General features: G+C 44.7%; 1 protein-coding gene across 5 annotated transcripts in view; it reads left to right on the forward strand.

The window, feature by feature from the left end:
• Positions 1-21244, forward strand: part of LOC121276571 — a 54296-nt gene that overhangs the window by 27715 nt on the left and 5337 nt on the right. For 4 of the 5 annotated variants that reach the window (XM_041185140.1, XM_041185139.1, XM_041185137.1 and 1 more), the window contains 4 exons: positions 1370-1527; positions 4545-4671; positions 6429-6614; positions 20717-20866. In XM_041185140.1, the coding sequence (XP_041041074.1) occupies positions 1370-1527; positions 4545-4671; positions 6429-6614; positions 20717-20866 (621 nt within the window). The remainder of the gene's footprint in view (positions 1-1369; positions 1528-4544; positions 4672-6428; positions 6615-20716; positions 20867-21244) is intronic. The other variant, XR_005942686.1, reaches the window with a different exon arrangement.

Here is a 21244-nt window from a genome sequence, read left to right on the forward strand (position 1 = left end):
CAACTGCGACTGCGCATTGACATCAGGACTCTCGCCTGAAGTCATCGTACGTCATTTCATGCTTGAGCAGGTTGGGCGCGTGCCCGCCTGCTGAGGTGAAAACTCTTCCCATTAAGTTTAAAGATTTAAAGTATTTTAGCTATTCCTGTCTTATATAGATATAGAAGAGATGTTCATGCAAATTTAAGGATGATTCTTGAGATAGTTCTAAAAATGTGAAACAAATGATGATTAGATTTCTCAAATCTGCTATGTTTTGTCTCTAGATAAATTTGGTAGCAGGCCAGATATATTTAGTTTACTGCAAATCGTAAACTGATTTTGTTTAAGTCAGTACTTTCTTTGTAATTTTTGAAATTTTATCTTGTTGCGTTTTTGGGTCTGCCATTCCTAGCTGATAAAGTAAATAGATGATTTACACATTGTTCAGTTATAATGTGGTGTATCCATGTGGACCAAGGCATTTCTGATCAAAGATTATACTTTATCAGAATTTCTATACTAAGAAAGTGAAGTGGTTTGGAATATTATAGAACTGTTTGGACAAAAATAATGTAGCAGATGTTTTTGTGAAAAGAAGAGCAACACAAGCTAGTTGTTAAGAATTAATTCAGTAGTGAAAACAAACTCAAAGGCCAGGATTTTCCCATTGGTGAGAGGGAGACGGGGCCTGCCCGCCGACGTATAAAATGACGCGAGATGACATTGGGCGGAAATCCCAACGTCACCGCACCCCATTTAAATTTTCAGGTCGGCAGGGGCTCAGCAAAATTAGTTGAGGCCATTGACAGAGTCATTTAAGCAATTAATGGACCTGCCTGTCCAACCTTAAGGTTGGCGGGCAGGCCAGGAGCCCCAGCGGGCATTAGAAAAAGCATGAAACCTCATCCAATGGTTGGGATGAGATTTCATGTAGGTTTTAAAAAATTTAATTAAAGTGTTTTTAAAAGTTATGGACATGTCCCAACTCATGTGACAGTGTCACATGAGGGGACATGTCAGGGATTTTTTTCTATTTTTAATATTTTTTACATTCGAGCCGATCTCCCTGAGGCCACACTTAGCCTCAGGGAGGTGAGTGCACTCTTCCGTGCGCATGCGCAAGAGAGCACTCTTGGGTTTAGGGATTCCCCCTGCCCACACATGGAGCCCATAGCGCTTCCATGCGGATGTCACACTGGGCAGGCCTTAACTGGAGGCGTGTCCCCGACTGGGGGCGCCAACCAGAGGCATGCATCCACGCGCCCGCTCTTCAACTTCCCTCCCGACGGGGGGAAAGTTCTGCCCATACTAACCTTAAAACCAATAGACTATTAAGTTGTCTTTTAAATGAACAGTCTATTGAAAATTACAATCTCTGTTTTTTAAGGCATTACTGTGATAGGTCATGATACAGAGGACCGAATGCGTGTGCCTCCCTGTGAAGATGCAGGGTGCTATTCTCGAACCATTAATTACAATCAGGCATCCTTAGATCAACTTAAGGCTTTAACGGAGACCTCAAAGTACTGTGAACAGTATGTCAGTGTAAGTAACTCATACATCCTACAACCATTTCATAGTAATTGCTATTGCAAAAATAAACGAACAATGTGTGTTAAATAAAAACAGAATTACCTGGAAAAACTCAGCAGGTCTGGCAGCATTGGCAGAGAAGAAAAGAGTTGACGTTTCGAGTCCTCACGACCCTTCAACAGACCCTTCAATCAATGTGTGCTAAATTCCTGTTTCATTTAAGGGTTGTAATTGTTCTACAAAATGAAAGAGAAAAAGATGAAATTATATTTAAAAAGCAATTATTGTCATGACTCACTGGGGACAGTGCGCTGAAATATCAAGCCTCACTGCTTCCTGAGCCCCAACAAATGTGATAAGTTTGATCAAACCACCTAATTGTTTAATTTAGATTAATAGAAAACGAGCACCAGGTTTGTAAACTTAATAAGTAAATAATTGTTTATTGAACAAATTGTCTATAACCAGTATCAAAGTACAAAACATACGTTCTCACACTCAGCTGTAAGACAAGGCCGTGCTTCGGAATAATTCTGTAGAGCCACAGTGTACACTTCCAACAAAGGCAAAGGATCGTCAGAGATTTTCCACGTCCCAGCATACTGTAATAGAGTCTGACAGAAGCGCTGGCAGTAATCTCCGGATGACTGCACAAATGACTGCTAATTTCTAGCTCTATAACCTAAACCTGACCCCTTCTTAAATCCCTATTCACACATATACAAGACACATAATGCAGACACAAAAACATGGATTTTAAGATCGGGATAAAACAATTCAATAGCACCAATTCCAGGGCTAGAATCTTCGGGTCGGCGTGCGGGGCGGGGTCAGGGTGGGGGGGTGGGGGGTGGTGGGGCCCCGCTCGCCGATGCGTAAAATGAGACGTGGGTGATGTCGGGCGTGTTTCCTGATGTCACCACACGTTATTCAGATCTTCTGTTCGGTGGGTGCGCAGCCGACTCCACTGCGCGCCTGCCAAAATGTCAAAGGCCCATTGAGGCCATTTAAAAACTAATTAAAGTAATTATCTGAGCTGTCTGTGTAACCTTAAGGTTGGAAGGCAGGTGAAGAGCCCAGGCGGCCTTCGCATTTATCATGAAACCTCATCCACAGGTGGGATGAGATTTCACAAAGGATTTATAATTCAAATAATTTTTTTTATTAAGGTTCATTGACATGTCCCAGATCATGTGTCACTGCCACATTAGGGGACATGTCTTAAAAATTATTTTTTCTTCATTAACATTTTTAATAATCAAGCTAATCTCCCTGAGGCAGCTCTGCGCCTCAGGGAGATTTCTGCTCCCTTTCGTGCACATGCACGAAATAGCGTAGGCTCCGACTCTCCCTCCTCCCCCCGCCCACATAGGGAGCGCTGAGTGCTTCCAGGTGCGCATCACGCTGGGCGGGACTTAATTGGCCAGCCCACATAAAATGGCTGCACGCCCGCCTGCTCCCACCCAGCACCACCCCCCCCGCCCACCACCCCCCCCACCCCACCCCCCGATGGGGAGAAAATTCTCCCCCAGAGTACAGGATTTGATGGGTTGATTTTGATTGATGTCTTCCAAATTCCTTTCAGTTCTTTGTTGATGACATAAAGTCGTCTTCCCAGCACTTTCAGTCTTTAGTTCACTGGTTGGTTGAGCACTTGCTTTTCAATGGCTCTAATGGTGATTTTTCCCTTTTGCCATTGATAAGGGTTTTTCAGAGAGAGAGCAGGTTATAGAGATATGAGGGAAAAAACCAGCTAGCTATCATTGTAGAATTACTAGAAACTTACACACACATGAGAAAGAGGTTTTAGGTCTTCTCTCTTTTCAGTCTAGGAGCTTCTTCTCTGCACTGCCCTCACACAAGCCCTGGTCACCTGGTTAGGAGCCAATTAAAATGTTGTTGCCAGACAGTTTTCCATTAGACTAGACTCCCACTTGGCACCATCCTGTCTTTCATGGTACACTCTGTTCCAGGACAACAACATTATATATATACCCCTCACACTGTTCCAGTAAACATGTCTTTCAAACTGCAACCATTGTAATTTTATTCCACAGTCCAACAGGAATAAAAATATATGTTCTTTACAACAGTCCAATAGAAATAATATGTGTTCTTTACATTATTGTAGGGATAGTTTAGAAGCATAGGCCCGAAAAGGAAGAATCTCCCCCGGGCCCAAAGGTTTACCTGATAGCCTCGTCATCATTAATAGGCCCCCATCAATCGACCCAAGGCCGGGCAGGCTGCCTGACACCTACTACACTACTGGTAAAATAGCAGAAGCGAATAAGTGACAGGCCGCGCCCACACCCCCCCCCCCCCCCCTCCACACCCACCACCCACTCCACCATCCCACCTGATTTTATGTGCCCCATGACCCCATCTGCCAGGCTGCTCTGGGGTGGGAGGGTGGTGGGGGTTTGTGGGGAGGGTGTCAAATGCCAGCCATCAACACTAAGTTTTGCCAGTTAAAAAATTCTTTATTTGTACTGTTTTCCATTTCTATCTGTTCAAGCCATTTTTCACCTGTTTTTTTTTTAAAAATCTTTCATTTATATTTACTCCTCTGTTTCTCTGGTACCACTCCATTTTAGAGGTGGAAGCAGAAGCTATTTGATTAACTTTAAATTGATGCCAAATGGCAGAGATATCAATGATTGACAGGCTCAGAACATAGATGAGCCAACTTTTGATGTATGAAAACCATTAAGAGGAATGCCTACATGTGTACCTGCTGCAGTCCTGATTGTCCCTTTTAGTAAACTCGACCATGGTACTTGAAGGGTTAAAGTACCTTCAGTACCATTGTGCAGTCCTGCTTACATGATTTGACTCTTGATAGGACTGTTATGTATCAGGGGACAGTATAATGTAAACAGTATAACAGCACAGATAGGAAATGTAACAAATAACAATGGCTCATGTTATCTGCCACACCGCGGTGCAGGCAGGTAGAAATGTGCTGGACTATTTATCCCCATAGGAATATAACCATTAATCAACATTTTATGTTTTGTATTGTTTAGTTGGAATGTCGCCATATCCGCTTCCTTAAGCAGCACTGGGGTTGGTGGGTGTCTCGTGATGGGCGAAAAATAAATTCCTGGGGTGGAGCCTCAACTGACAGTGGAAAATGTGCTTGTGGAGAGAATGGTAAGAGGGTCTATAATTAAAAACAGATAACTTTATCACCTTGTAAATGAATCTGAAACACCCCATTCTTTGTGGAAATGCAAATCACTCTTTCTTTCCTTCTTGCTTCCTCCAATTAAATATTGGGAAAACTGAAACCATTGTCCTCAGCCCCCTGCTCCAAACTCAGTTCCCTACCAGCTCCATCTCTCTCCCTGGCAACAGTCTGAGGCTAATCCAGGCTATTTGCAACTTTGGTGTCATATTTAACCCCGAGATAAGCTTCCCACCAAATATTAATACTATCTCTAAGACCATCACTTTCCATGTGTGTAACATCAGCCCACTTTAGCTCAGTTTTAGTGTATCTGCTGTTGGTACCCTCATTTGTGCATATGTTACCTCGAGACTTGCCTATTCCAATGCACTCATAACTGGTTTCCCACATTCTACCTTCTGTAACTTGAGGTCATCCAAAACTCTGCTGCATGTCTTAATTTCGCACCAAGTCCCATTCCCCTATCACCCCTGTGCTTGGTGACCTACATTGTCTCCCAGTCAAGCAACATCTTTATTTTAAAATTCTTAACTTATTGTCAAATCCCTCCATGGCCTTGCCCCTCCCTATCTCTGCCGTCTCACCTGTCATGATATTAGCTGATTGTGGTTGTAAACTCCAGTATTAAATACTATATGGTACTCTGTACTATACATGGGGTCACCTGACCTGGGGGTTGAAGGTCAGATAGCCCATGTTGGAGCCTGTCTTGATAGAGTGCAGATATGTGGTCATGTTAGGAAAATGTGTTATCAATAAAGTTAGCTCAGCTACAATGTCGATGGCTTGTCTGCATCATTAAGAAACAAGACATCACCCAGCTCCACAATCCTCTGAGGTTTCTGTGCCCATCTACTTCTGGACTCTTGGGTATCCCAATTTTAATTGTTCCCATCAGCTGCCTCGGCCCTTAGCTCTGAAATACCCTTCCTATATTTCCCTGGCTCTTTACCTCACTTTCCTCCTTTAAGAGGTTCCTTTAAACCTACCTCTTTGACCAAACTTTTGGTCAACTGACAATATCTCCATTTGTGGCTCCATGTCAAGTTTTTTTTCAGAGCACTTAAGGCATATTATATGAAAGGTATGATTATAATATAAATTGTTGTTTTTTTATAACTTGTTCATCAATTATAAATGAATTTAATACACCACTTCCCAATGCTTCTTTATTCAATTCCCAGATGATGCTAAAAAACAGAGATGATGTTGAATGTATTCTTGACAATTGGTCACAATTTAAATCTATAATTGGAGAGCTTCTCTAAGTGTTCAGTTTATAAATTTTGATTATTTTAAGTTTGCCTTTCCCTGCTGCATTTATGTTTCAGTGCTGCTCCCAGTAGCCAAAACTTCACATTGCTGATCTATGCAGATCTTTCCCAACTTCCTTGGAAGGTCTGCAGGCAGAAGTGAAAGTTATGATTCTATCTGTATGCTGGATTCCAACCTGCAATATAACTGGAACAGCCTTCAAGCACCAGCAGCATAAAACAAGCAAACACTTCTATTTAAAAAAGTTCTAAACAGTGGAAAAGCTTAATTAGACTGGTTGTATTATTTTAAGAAGTTTTTTTGTATGAATATCCCAGTAGTTAATTGTTAATACACGTACTATATGTTTAGGATTCATATATCTAAAAATGGTAAATCTTACTAATTGGAGAATTGTTTCATTATAGTGAGGCATTAAAAAAATCTAGCATAACTTTCTTCACAGGCAACTGTGCCCTGGGTCTTTCCACATGCAACTGTGATGCAAATGACGATGTTTGGAGACAGGATAAAGGATATCTGACAGACAAATCCATTCTTCCTGCACAGGAGGTGAGATTTGGAGATACGAGAGATGTGCCTGTAGAGATGGCATTTCACAAGATTGGCCCACTTCGTTGTTATGGACAGGGTAAGGCCATCTTAAAAGACAAATGGGAAATGCTGAAGCTGTTTGAAATTCATCATAAAGTAACAAACAGTATAACTGGATAAATATCTGATTAGTAAAGGAACTAGAGGTAACGAAATAGCACAGGTATTGATAACCGACTGACCAGAATCTCTGCGACCACAATCCTGTTAAAATTACTGTAATATCATGTCTGGAATGCAAGTGGTCAGGTTGGATAACATCAGTTGCTACAAGGTCTGAGAAATTCCAACTGAAAACATACGTGTGCACCAAGATTACGTCTCTAAAGATGATTCAGAAAATTGATTGTGTTGTCTGGTTGGAATCAAAGTCAACTTTAGATTGCAAACAGTGTAAAGTTCAGGAACTGCAATTTCAAAGTTGCTATATCAAAATGCTTGATATAGAAATGAGCTACGTGGTGTTCTGTTTCCCGCTTCAGTCATTTGCAGATTTGTTAAACGGGGTGGAGTTTTACAAGCTAATAATTGAACAAAAAGCAAAGCTGCCATGAGCTCCCCTAACAGCTCAGCAAGTTGATCAAGTTATTAGCTGAACTGTATCTGGTAGGAAGGCTCAATCTCCAGTTTGCATTGTATTAGCTGACCTCAGTCAATATTTGCAACAATTGGCTACACTGTGCCTGGCTTAGGGAGGGAGAAATTCAGTCAGATAACATGTTTCTGGTCACTGTACAGTGACCATTGCTGCAAGTTTATGGCCTGAATTTTTCCCTCGTCTGGCATGCTCCATCAGTGGGCCGGAGAGCGGCCGGAAAACAGGCCCCTGACCGCAATTTCACACTGGCTGGCCAATTAACAGCCAGCAAGCATGAAACGCGTGCTGAAAAGTTCAGCGCTGCCGGGGTGGAGGTGGGAGGAGGGCGGGCGACAACATCACTGTGGGCGCGGTGAGCGCTTTGAGAGAGCTCCCTGAAGGCAGACAGCTGCCTCAGGGAGCTGCAGAACTGCAAATTATAAAATTAAGCATGAAAAAGCGGGAAAAATGTCCATACAACACAATCAAGCACCTGAAAGCATACCTCATAAAAATGCTGTCCCCAGATATTTATTTTTATTTTACTTCCTAAGGGAGATTTCATCCTTTGGATGAGGTTTCATGAAAAATGTAAAGGCCGATTGGCTGGTCCGCCAACTGTAAGGTTGGACTGGCCATGAAAAATTGCGTTCAATTGCATTCAATTGCATCATTAATGGGCTAATTGCCCATTTAATTGTCAGCGAGGGCGCTTCCAACTGCCACGCATGCCTGCCAAGTGAAATATCGTGCGAGTGCATGATGATATCAGGACACTTGCCAGACATCATTTCACGTGATTTTACACCTGATCGGGTCGGGTAGACGCCCGCCCACAGGATGTTAAATTATGTCCCATGTGTGAGGAAAGAATGGGATCAGGTGATGTCTGTGTGATAGAATGACCTACCAACACAAACTGTTCAGGTGACCCATGAATATTGTATGCTGGGTGAAACAGATTCGTACAGCACAAAAGAAGACAATCTGGCCCGTTATGCCTGTACCATCTCTTTGTAAAAGCTATCCAATCAGTCTTCCCCCATAGCCCTGCAAATGATTGCTTTTCCCGTATTTATCTCATTTTCTTTTGAACCTTATGATTGAATCTGCTTCTACCACCCATTCAGGCAGTGCATACCAAATCATAACTAAATAGCTTAGATTATGGAATTCATGTTAGGAGTCCATACTGTTGGCGGGGATCCCTTCCTCTGACAGCGCACACCTGAGGTTCAGAACCATACCATGCATAATTTTGTGACCATAATTATGCAACCTTAATGGCTTGAGAACAATAGGTGTTATGTGTCCAAATTTAGAATTTGTCTTGGTGACGGGTGAAGCTCCCACTAATAGGGCAAATTTGGCAAATTATCCTTATGTGCTCAAACTCTTAAAACCAACTGAGTCAAAGTGCCACCATAATAATAGTGTGTGTTGAATGGTATGATAATTATGATATAAAAGTGCACTCTACCTTCTGAAAGCTGCAATATTTCTGTATCCTTAAGGCTGGATTTTTCTCTGGGGTGCATTTATCACAGAGAAGGGTTAAGATGGGTGTTCAGATTGGCACCATGACCCTGTTTACCATGGTCAGGGCTGATTAAAAATCCTAGGTTTTTTCAAAAAGTACCTCTGGCATACATAATGCCAGGCAGCAATCTGGCTGTGTTGCGATGCCCAGAAAAGGAGGTGCAATTATCAAAGACTGTGGATTGGTATGGTTGACATGAGGACCTCGGGATGAGCCAAGAGCCACTTTGATAAAGTTATGGGAATAGGAGAGGAGAAGAGCCCCCACCCTCCCCCACTCCACACCTTCCCTCCAACAGAATTGTTAGCAGGCTTCCTGCTGCTGCTGCTGTGTGCGCTTCCGCCCTCTTCTGGTATTACCTGGAGTTGGCAGTAATCAGTGGGGAAGCAAGGAAATTGGTCGGTTTCCCTAGATCCACCCGCACTGCATCCTCTCCATATCATTTCAACATGATGTGGTGAACTAAGGCTGGTACCAAGATCTTAGTGGGGCGGGACGGGGTGGGGAGTGGTAGGAAGATGCAGCACTGCAAAGCCACATGAGCTTACCACTGGTAGCTCCCCTCAATAAGGTGCAGCTCTACATGTGATTCACAAGGGTTCAAAGCGCTGATCACAAGTAAAAATTGGATCAGACAATTCCAGGGGCTTCCAGGCAATGACGTTAGCCTGGACATTCCAGTAGGCCCCATTTTCACTTCCATTCCCACAAGGACCTATAAGTTGGTTTCTTCCCAAGGCCCAAATTCTGTCCAGGGTAGAAAGGAGGTTGGACCTATGAAAATGGGCAAAGTGATTGCGTTAGTGCGGTATCTTTATGGCACCAGGTATCTTGTATGGGGTGGTCGTATACTCTACCCAGCTTGGATCTATCTCAGTGACTGATCTCCAATGCTCTTCTGTGCAGAGATTTTTGCATCTGGATCCTGCCCAACTTTCTTCCTCCTATTCTGCATTTCTGGCCAGTTTACAGTGGAATGTGTTCAGTTTCATGACCAGCAGAGCAACACTTACATCACAATAGAAAAGGTGCAGTAAGAGGAAGAAAGTTGTGATGTTTAAATGTTTTGAAGTACTCAAGGCAAAAAGCCAGTTTAAAGGATTTATACAACCAATGTTTGATTTTAACTTAGGCCTGAATCTCATGCTTGGCATGCGCACCAAGTTGGGGGGGGCCTGCAAGCAGACATATAAGCTGTTCCCGTGCGAGATTGTGTTTCTAATGCGATTTCAGACTGGGTGACCAATGAAGGGTCACCCATTGTGAAACGCGTCTGCTTAATGGTCATAAGTTCTGGGCGGGGGCAGGAGCCTGTCGAGCGCCGGGTCCAATGGCAACCCAGTGGGGGATTTAAAAACAGCAGAGGCAGCTCCCTGGGCTATCAGGAGACACTTTGTAGCTTTGGAGTTCTTTGATGAAACTTTTTTTTTCAGCTGCAATGGCATCTGCACATGCTTGGCATGCCAGGCAGGAGGGCAAGTCCTGTGAGCATGCAGCCCCCTCCCCGGTTCTCAAATGAGTGCCTAAGAATCCTCATGGAGGAGGTCAGTGCCAGGCAGGACATCATCATCCCCAGGAATGGCAAGAGGAGGACACCACATCTGACCAAGAAAGCATGGGCAAAGGTGGCAGCCCAGGTCAGCAGCCACGCTGTTGTGTGGCACTCATGGGTGCAGTGCTGCAAAACGTTCAACGATCTGCTGTGTTCATCAAGAGTGAGTACCAAGTTGGTATGGATCTGTGTGGAGAAGTGTTAACCCCGTGGTGCTCAGATGTGTAAGAGTCTGAGTGCCAACTGTCAATGACATCGGCGCCAGCCAAGGCGGTGATCTCTGGCTGCTTAGCCTGATTGCTTTGCAGGTTGAGGCCCACGACTCCGATGTACCATGCAAATTATTCCTCAGGTGGGGTTGCCCAGGCTGCAATGGCGCTGCAGGTAGAGAGTGGAATAATCAATGCTCCGCTGTCCTTTCAGGAGAAGATAAGCAATAACAACATTGAGAGGTCAAGGACAGGTGGAGGCCACCCAAACCTGCTCATATTGATGAGGTACAACATGGGACAACAGAAATCAAAGGTCTGTGCGTGATAGAAATGTTCTCAAGTGCATCTATTTCAATGCAAGGAGTATTGTCGGAAAGGTAGATTAGCTTAGGGCGTGGATTGGCACGTGGGATTACGACATTATTGTTATTAGTGAGGCTTGGTTGCAGGAGGGGAAGGACTGGCAACTCAATGTTCCGGAGTTCCGTTGTTTTAGACGTGATAGAGGGGGAGGGATGAAAGGGGGAGGAGTGACATTACTATTCAGGGAAAATAACAGCTGTGCATAAGCAGGACAGCCCGGAGGGCTCGTCTCCAGAGGCCATATGGGTGGAACTGAGGAATGGGAAAGGTGTGACCACACTAATAGGGTTGTATTATAGACCGCCCAATAGAGAGAATTGGAGGAGCAAATCTGTAGAGAGATAGCAGACCGATGTAAGAAACAGAAAGTTGTGATAGTAGGAGATTTTAACTATCCACATATTGACTGGGACTCCCATACTGTAAAAGGGCTGAATGGCTTGGAGTTTGTCAAATGTGTTCAGGAAAGTTTTCTAAATCGATATATAGGGGAACCATCGAGAGAGGATGCAATACTTGATCTCCCATTAGGGAACCAGACAGGTCAGGTGACAGAAGTATGTGTAGGCGAACATTTTGGGTCCAGTGACCACAATGTCATTAGTTTTAAGCTAATTATGGATAAGGATAGGTCTGGTCCTCGAGTTGAAATTCTAAATTGGAGAAAGGCCAATTTTGTGGAAATGAGAAAGGATCTAGGAAGAGTGGATGGGGATAAATTTTTTTCTGGCAAGGATGTTTTCAGTAAGTTGATGTATTCAAAGGTGAAATTTTGAGAGTGCAGAGTTCGCATGTTCCTGTCAGGATTAAAGGCAACATTAACAGGCGTAGGGAACCTTGGTTTTCAAGGGATATTGGCAATCTGGTTAAGAAGAAGAGAGAGGTGTATAGCAGGTGTAGGTAACAAGGAGCAAATGAGGTACGTGTAGAGTATAGAAAATGTAAAAAAATACTAAAAAAGGAAATCAAGAAGGCAAAAAGAAGACATGAGGTTGCTTTGGCAGATAATGTGAAGGTAAACCCGAAGGGTTTCTACAAGTATATTAAGAGTAAAAGGATAGTAATGGACACAATTGGTCCCCTTGAAGATCAGAGTGGTCGTCTATGTGTGGAGCCTCACGAGATGGGGGAGATCTTAAACAGTTTTTTTGCATCAGTATTTACTCAGGAAACTGGCATAGTGTATAAGGAAGGAAGGGAAACAAGCAGTAGTGTCATGGAACATATAGAGATTAAAGAGGAGGAGGTGCTTGCTGCCTTACAGCGAATAAAGGTAGATAAATCCCCCGGGCCTGACATGATATTCCCTTGGACCTTGAGGGTGACTAGTGTAGAAATTGCAGGGGCCCTGGCAGAAATATTTAAAATGTCCTTAGCCACGGGTGAGGTGCCGGAGGATTGGAGGGTAGCTCATGTTGTTCCGTTGTTTAAAAAAGGCTCCAAAAGTAAACCAGGTAATTGCAGGCCAGTGAGGCTGACGTCAGTAGTAGGTAAATTATTGGAAGGTGTTCTGAGAGATCGGATATATAATTATTTGGACAGCCAAGGGCTGATTAAGGATAGTCAGCATGGCTTTGCACGTGGTAGGTCATGTTTAACGAACCTTGTAGAGTTTTTCGAGGAGGTTACCAAGAAAGTAGATGAAGGAAAGACAGTGGATGTTGTCTACATGGACTTTAGTAAGGCCTTTGACAAGGTCCCACATGGGAGGTTAGTTCAGAAGGTTCAGACACTTGGTATCCATGGAGAGGTTGTAAACTGGATTGGCTGTGTGGGAGAAGACAGAGAGTGGTAGTGGATGATTGCTTCTCAGACTGGAGGTCTGTGACTAGTGGTGTGCCTCAGGGATCTGTGCTGGGACCATTGTTGTTTGTTGTCTATATCAATGATTTGGATGATAATGTGGTGAATTGTATCAGCAAGTTTGCTGATGACACTAAGATTGGAGATGTTGTGGACAGCGAGGAAGGCTTTCAAAGCTTGCAGAGAGATCTGGACCAACCGGAAAAATGGGCCAAAAAATGGCAGATGGAATTTAATGCAGGAAAGTGTGAGGTATTGCATTTTGGAAGGTCAAACCAAGGTAGGACATACACAGTAAATGGTAGGGCACTGAGGAGTGCGGAGGGACAAAGGGATCTGGGAGTTCAGATACATAATTCCCTGAAAGTGGCGTCACAGGTAGACAGGGTTGTAAAGAAAGCTTTTGGCATACTGGCCTTCATAAATCAAAGTATTGAGTATAGGAGTTGGGATGTTATAGTGAGGTTGTATAAGACATTGGTGAGGCCAACTTTGGAGTATTGTGTTCAGTTCTGGTCGCCTAACTACAGGAAGGATATCAGTAAGGTTGAGAGAGTGCAGAGAAGATTTACTAGGATGTTGCTGGGTCTTAAGGAGTTGAGTTACAGGGAAAGATTAAACAGGTTAGGACTATATTCCTTGGAGCGTAGAAGAATGAGGGGAGATTTGATAGAAGTTTACAAAGTTATGAGGGTACGGACAGAGTAAATGCGAGTAGGCTCTTTCCACTTAGATTAGGAGAGATAAACACGAGAGCACATGGCTTTAGGGTGAAAGGGGTTTAGGGGGAACATTAGGGGGAGCTTCTTCACTCAGAGAGTGGTGAGAGTGTGGGACGAGCTGCCATCTGACGTGGTAAATGCGGGCTCGCTCTTAAGTTTTAAGAATAAATTGGATGGATACATGGATGGGAGAGGTCTGGAGGGTTATGGACTAGGTGCAGGTCAATAGGACTAGCGGAATAATATTTCGGCACAGACTAGAGGGGCCGAATGGCCTGTTTTCTGTCCTGTAGTGTTCTATGGTTCTATGGATGCGCTGGACATGGAGTGCCAACGCCCAGCTTGGTCCACTGGTTGTGGCAGGGGTCTCTGACGAAGGTAAGAGTGCAGTTCACAGATGCGAGAGCGTTGGAGTGTGTAAATGTTGTTGTGTTGTCTCACCTGTAATGGAAACCTCAAACCTGGAATCCCCATTGTTAATTGAACGACGATGGCAGCATGATGCAGATCTCCATTATCTCACCAGCCTGCCTAGCATGCACAGTGACAGTGTGATGACTGATACTATTGACATGTCATATTTCTCCCCTAGAATTGCCATCCAGCTAATGAGTGCAGGACCCCAAGGAGCCACCCTTCACGCTGGAGGACCAGTGGTCGTCACATGCACCTCCATCACACCCCATTTCTGCACCAGGCAGCAGCACAGATACTAGCACTTCAGTGGGAATTAGATCATCAGCTACAATGTCAGTACACAGCGGTGAGGGCACGGCACACTTGCATGAGGAGCAGACGGAGGCAGAGAGTGCCCAGGGCACCTGCAGTCAGAGGACTGTTGGAGACTAGGACCCTGCTGAGTCCGAGGCCCTGGTGTCATCCATTAGGTGGCAGCTACTGGATGTCCAGTGAGTTGTGCTGGAGGATCTGGCAGAGATCCATGAGGGTACATGTACCATGGTCTCTGTTGTGGAGGAATCCATGCATAGCATGAGCACTGCATTGACCCTCATTGCCGAGCACACTGCCTCCTCCAATGAAAGAGTGTTGACTCTCATGGAGAGGCAGCTCCAGGAACAGAATGAGGTGTTCCTGGGGTTGCGCTCGGACGTGAAAACCTTCACACAGGCAATGACCTCAGAAGGTCTCTGCCAGTGTGGGAGATGGATGAGGCACCCAGTATCTCTGCCAGGTGCCCGTCCATCAATGATGAGCCAGGAGTACAGACCGATCTCATGTTGGCACACGAGTTGCCTGTCGTCTCTGCGGGCTCCTGTCAGGGTGCTCTAAGTGACATCAGCAGCTGTTCCGCCCCTCTGCCAATGACCATGGCACCTGCTGAGGCCACGATGACTGAGGAGTGCCCAGCCGGATTCTCCCTCCTATGCAGGGCCTGCACAGGCTCCATTGGCCAGCTGACAACCGTCAAGGTCATCAAGGCCAACAGAGCATCACAGTCAGCAGGCTGTCTCCAATGCAACTGACATCGAGGGGGTGGGGGTGGGGGTGGGGGTGGGGGTGGTCACCAAGACATAGCACTCGCAAACATAAGTTAACTTGTTTTGTAGCTGCAGGGCACATTTGTCATCCTCAACATGAGTGGCTCTAAACCTTATTGCACAGGCACGGAGTGGCCCTTGGGTTCAAATGAAAGGGTCAGTTCAAACATCTGGGATGGAGGCGGCAGCCCTGGCATGAGGTGGAAGCAGATCCTTGGCAGCCTAGCTGAAGGAGCGTTGGATCAAGGCCTCCCTGATGTCCCTGTTTCCCTGAAGGATCCAGGCGTTTGCCTCCATGCCCTCACCATGTTCTCCCCTCAGCTAGTCTTCTGATCCATCACTGGAATCATCCTCTGTGGCCTGTGGAGGTGCCTCAAGATGATCTTCCTCCCCTTTGCCAGAGCCAGATTGTGGAGAGTGCAGCCTGCAATGACTATCAGAGACACCCGCTCTGGGGGGTATTGTAGTGCTCCCTCTGAATGGTCCAGGCATCAGAAGCACACCTTCAGAAGATCTATGGCCCTCTCCGTCACCGGCCTTGTGGAGGCATGTCTCCTATTATAAGGCTGCTCTGCTTCTGTTCTTGGGTGGTAGAGAGGCATCATAAGCCACCTCTTCAATGGACAGCCCTTGTCACCCAGCAGCCATCCATCCAGTCGGGCTGGAGCACTGAAGAGCCTCGGCACCTGGGAGTGTCTCAGGATATAAGCATCATGGGAGCTGCCTGAGTACCTTGCACAGACTTGCAGATTCTGCATCCTGTGGTCACACACTATCTGCATGTTCATGGAGTGGAATCCCTTCCTGCTGACCCACTGGTGCCTTGATGGCCACATATGTGCAGTTGATGGCACCCTGGATGTGGGGGAACCCAGCAATCGCTGCGAAGCCTCTGGCTCGCTCAGCCTGGCTGGCCTCATCTGTCCAGAAATGAATAAATGTCATTACCCGCCTGAACAGAGCTTCTGTCACCAGCTTGATGCAGCTGTGGACAGCTGATTGGGAGAATCCAGAAAGATCCCCCACTGACCCCTGGAAAGAGCTGGAGGCATGGAAGTTGAGGGCTGCTGTGACTTTCAGCACCATTGGCTGAAACCACCCACACAGTTGGAGGTGATCTCAGGCCCAATTATCTGACAAATGGAGGTCACGGTCTGGAGAGGCAGAGTTTCTTTGGCATCGCACCTCGGACATGTTGAGGTAGCTGCATCGCCGCCTGTAAATCCTGGCAGCAGAATAGTGGTGTTTTCTCCAGCCTCTAACACCTTGGACTTCCTGCAGGCCCTGTGCCTGTACCTCTCCTCCCACAGGTCGCTCCATTGGACACTGCCTACAGACACCTGGCCTCCTCTCCCTTCTGCCCCTCTCTTCCTCCTCAGAGGAGCTGCCTCCAGTGTAGTAGATAATCCCCACTACCAGAGAAACAGAAGGCTGTCTGGTAACTGGATGGGTGCACAGAGTGTAAATCCTCCAGGGACCTTGAAGAACCAGTAACTCCTGAAAAGAAGCCTGGAAATGCAAAGACTGAAGCTCAAAACAGAGATGAAGCTGCCAAGTTTCATGAAGCAACTAGCAGTGAACTAGCCCCTAAACTCCTCACTACTCACCATGGCAATGCTCCAAACCCTTTTTATTCCACACTTGGATGACAATTTGCTAAAAACGTGCTGCTCACCTGCTCATGCAACGAGTGCGAAATCGCACGGGCGACGTAAAATTGAATACAGATTACTTTTTAATGGCCTTAATTGGTGCTTTAATTGTTGGCGGGCGCGGCTCCAACTCCCATGCGCATCCGCTGACCTCAATATTGCTCACGTACAAGACCATGTCGGGATGCACGCCTGACATCATCTCACCCAATTTCACGTGCATTTGGGTCAGGCCCGCACCCAACCTCGGAACGTAAAATTCAGGCCTTAGTTTTAATGATGTGTAAATCGTGTGGAAGTTGGTGCCTCTGATTTGATTACAGTCTGACTCACTGCCACTAGTTTTCCTGACACGTGAGGTTTCTTGCAGCATGAGAAATCCAGCTGTAGTTAATCTTTCCACGGTCAGGAAACATCTAGGATGTAATTGAAACAAATGTTTTATTACTCCCGTGTGCTCAGTGTTTTTTGTGGACTTGCTGAGAGATTTTATGAAATGCAGATGTTCTTGTAAGTTGAGTGATTAGTTACAAACTGGAAACATGATTAGCTACAGAAAGCACAAAGCACATAGCTTAATTTGTAACATTTTTTCCTTTCCTAATAATTCATAATATTACAATGAAGTTATTAAAACCAGATTTTACATAAGGATACATTATATCTGAAGAAACTAATAATTCTGTATTGTCCCTTTCTCAACTTACAGAATTAACAATCATGGTTGTAATTTAACTTTTAGGTACAATTCTCAAACTAAAATTAAAGGGAGGCTGTCTGTTTCCAAGTCAATTCCTTACATTGCTGTTAAACCAATTACTGGAAACTGGACTTGGGTTTAGTTGTCTTTATTTCTTCTCTGGTTGGTTAGTACCTTGATGACAGCTTAGCTGAGATTGGTAGCTCTTTCTGATTCAAATATAGATATATAAAAGATGGTTTGATCACATAACTGGGTATCAGGGATATCTTATGACTTCAGCACTATGTAAGCTATGGACAATCCTTTATCCATGGGTTATATAGGGGAAATACACTTGCAGGATTAGAACATTGGTAACAATCATCTGTAATATGCAACATATAGGGCTGAATTTTATACTCCAGCGGGTGCAGGGTGGCAGGCGGGCATGGAGTATAAAATTGGACACAATATGACGAGATCCATTCCTGGTGCCTGCACACCTGCACCTGCCCCCCGTCACAATTTTCTGCCTGACAGGGTTAATTGAGGCTCTTAGATGGCTAATTAATAGGCACTTAAGAACCTCATTCAACCCCGCTGCTTTCCCATGGCAGGTGGAGGCTAGAACCAAGTGTGAAGCCTGTGAGCTTTCATGGCTTGGGTTGGTGGCAGGCACAGTGCGGGGGGGTGGGTGGGGTGGTACCTGCTTTATGAGCTGTCTTGAACCATCAGAGGCCCCTCCACAGTCTTACCCCCCATTTTCCCCTCCTTGTCGGTCCACCCAACACTGCACTCCATTCCACCCCTCTAGCTGGGGCCTGACCCCGGTGATGCCTCATTTTTATCAATGTCCAGCTTCAACAACAATCTCCATTGTGGATTTGATGGAGTCCCTCAGTTCCAAGCTGGAACCAGAGGCAGGACTTCCTTCCCAGATGGAGAGATGAAAGTCTCACCTCAAGCCAATTAATGGCCCACTGACCATTAAATGCAGGGCAAGCTGCTGGAATGGGGTGGGTGCGCACCTGACATTTACACTGGGAGGCGAGGGGACTCCAACGCAGGGCAAAATTTCACCCACGGAATAGGGGAACACCAACTCCACATTGTCATCATCCCACAGACTGGAAGACAGCCAAGAGTTGGATGGTGAAGTGGGATGGAGTAAATAGGTGACTACCCACAAGGGGAACAGACAGATAAAAAATGAGGGCAAACTCCTAACACTACTTGATAAGTATATGGTTCATCATAGATAAGAAGCAGAGAGTGATGGTGAATCAGGAAGGGTAGCCAGGAATGTTACCATGGCATAATGAAACAAAGGATTATCTGACAGAAGAAAAAAAAGCCTGAACAGGAAGGTCATAGTTATAAAGACTCTATAAATGGAAGGACCAGTTGCTTTTTTTTGCAGTTATGACTAAGAGTCCCACATGGTATGTCGCCTCCCTGATGTAAAAGTTGGGGATGAAATGGAACAGGTAGCGATACTCTTCAAAAAGGTGGATGAAAAGCCACAGGCTTCGGTTCACATAGGAATCAATTATGTATGAAAGAACAGGTTCAAGCCTTTGAAAATTTAGTTTCAAAGGGAAAGGAATAGACTAAGATCTCCAGGGTAATAATGTGGGGATTACTGTAAGTGCCACACTCTGCACTAGATAGGGAAAGACAAATAAATTATGTGAAAAAATTAAGAGACAGTGTAAAAGGAACCATATTACATTCAGACCATATGTAAGGAAGGAGGAAACTGTTCAGTTGGGATTAGTTTCACTAGAGACAACATGCCTCTCTCTTTGCTGAGAAGCTAATAAAGAGTTGCAAAATAAGATAAATGGTCTTATTCTACAGTACAAAATACAGAAGAGTGATTTGCGAACACTGGTGGATAAATCGCTGAAGCCATCAACACTCTGTATAGTATGGCAGCAGTAAAGAGAGTAAAGTAGGACCTTGGGATGTTTAACCAAAGCAATAGAGCATATATCTCAGTGATGGAGTGTATATAGGGCACTAGCCTAGTCCCATGAGAGGGACTGTGTACAGCCAATTATATGAAAGGCATTAAAGCATTGGAGATGGTACAGCAAAGGACGCTAAATTGGTAGCTAGGACCAAGGACAAGTTATGAAGGGAGGTTGTGGAAGTTTTGAATGTGGAGAAGAAAATGCTCAATTTTAACCTTATAGGAAGTCAAGATACTTAACAGCAACAAGACAGCACAGCCTCAAACCTAGGCCAGAATGTTTACCTCATCAGGTGGGCTCAGTGGGGGTGAGCGGGAGCTGTCAGGAAGCCGACTGTCACCTGCGATTGGGCTGTGACCACAATTTCATGCTGCCAGGTCAATTAAGGCCCGCACAGCGCGTGGCAGTGCTGCCTGTGTTGGGGTTGGTGGGGGGGGGGTGGTTTGGTGGAGGAAAAGAGGGTGAGAGCACAAGTCTGCAAAGGGAAAGCTCCCTGACACACACAGATCGCCTCAGGGAGCTGAAGATATAAAAAATCAAAAATAAAGAATTTAAGAAAGTTAAACAGCATATCCCCTCATGTGACTCTGTGAGCAGGGACATGTTATTAATGAAAAGTTAAAATTTTTATTTTATTGTTAATTGCTGTTGGAAACATTTCCTAAAAAGTGCAGAGCCACTTGGCCTTTTCGCCTGCCTGCCAACTGTAAGGTTGGACGGGCAGTGAAAAATTACATTTAGTTGGTACTTTAATGTCCTTAACAGGCCTGTTAATTGTAGGCGGGTGCACTGCTGACTCCTGGGCACACCCGCCAACTGAAATGTCGAGCAAGTGCGCAATGATGTTGGGACACTCCCCCGATGTCATCGTGTGTCGTTTCAGGCTCATTCGGGTTGGGCACGCCCGACAAGGTAAAAACTCTGGCCATGGAAAAGGAGAATGAAAAGACAGTTAAATTTAACTATTTTACACAAAGGTGTATGGAAAGGAGGTAGTAAAAATAAAGAATTGAAAACATACTTGTCACTTGAGTGTATTTCATAGATAGTGATTTGCCAGATGGACAACAATGGTTTTAGCCCTACACATTTTAAATCCTGCCTCAATCACATGTGTGTTTCCGGAATTTTTACTTCAGGAATTATTCCATCACATTGCCTTACATCAGCTACCCATCCAACACCTTAACAATAAAATCGTCTACATTGAAAACTTTCCCCTATGCTTTGCCCAATCTGATTTCAGTAATCTCCTTTCGACCTGTATCTGACTCTTTGACTCGGACCTTTTGAATATTTTCCATTCCTCCCCTTCATCACACCATTCAGCGCAGGGCCTTCAGCCACTGGGGCTCTACTTGCTGGAATTTCCTTCCTGACAAAAGATTGCTAGACAGCCCCATTCCTTCAACGAAGCATTCCGTTCCCCCATCCCTGCACTCCCTAAAAGTAATACAAGGGAATGAAGGTAGAAACCAGAGATGGCAATTCATTTCTGTTAAGGTAATGTGATAGAATATCCAACCAGTTTGAAATCTGGACTGTGTGTTGTGGTTTATAGGTTCCAAAGCTCTGGTGCTGGAGTCCTGTGCTGCACTGAAGGAAGCAGGGTTCCAGGAATCACAACGTTACATCATTGACCCAGATGGAGTTGGATCAGGAGTTCCAGAGTTTGAAGTTTTCTGTGATATGACCTCTGACCAATCGACAGGTAATTAGATTCTGTCACAATGACAAGAGATGTTAGCTAACAAATGATGCTTTATCTGATCACAAGACCACAGTCAACTAAGCTGATTTCAAAATCATTTCAAACCACACTGTTTGTCAAAAACACAGACATTAAGTCACAGTGTAATAACAGGCTGTTTGAGCCAACCAGTCCACATGCAGTTTATCCTTCATGACCACATTTTAATAGCATCATATGTTTGCTAAACTAGAGAATCTCAGAGATAAACTTAATGATGAAATTTAAACTTAAATACTTCAATACATTAATTATTTTAATATATTTTAAATTTGATAATAGCATAGTGGTTGCTAGAGGTACTGTTAACAGAGCAATTATGTTAAAGCATTAACTTTT

The sequence above is a fragment of the Carcharodon carcharias genome, chromosome 3 (genome assembly GCF_017639515.1).
Source record: "Carcharodon carcharias isolate sCarCar2 chromosome 3, sCarCar2.pri, whole genome shotgun sequence".
Taxonomy (NCBI): domain Eukaryota; kingdom Metazoa; phylum Chordata; class Chondrichthyes; order Lamniformes; family Lamnidae; genus Carcharodon; species Carcharodon carcharias.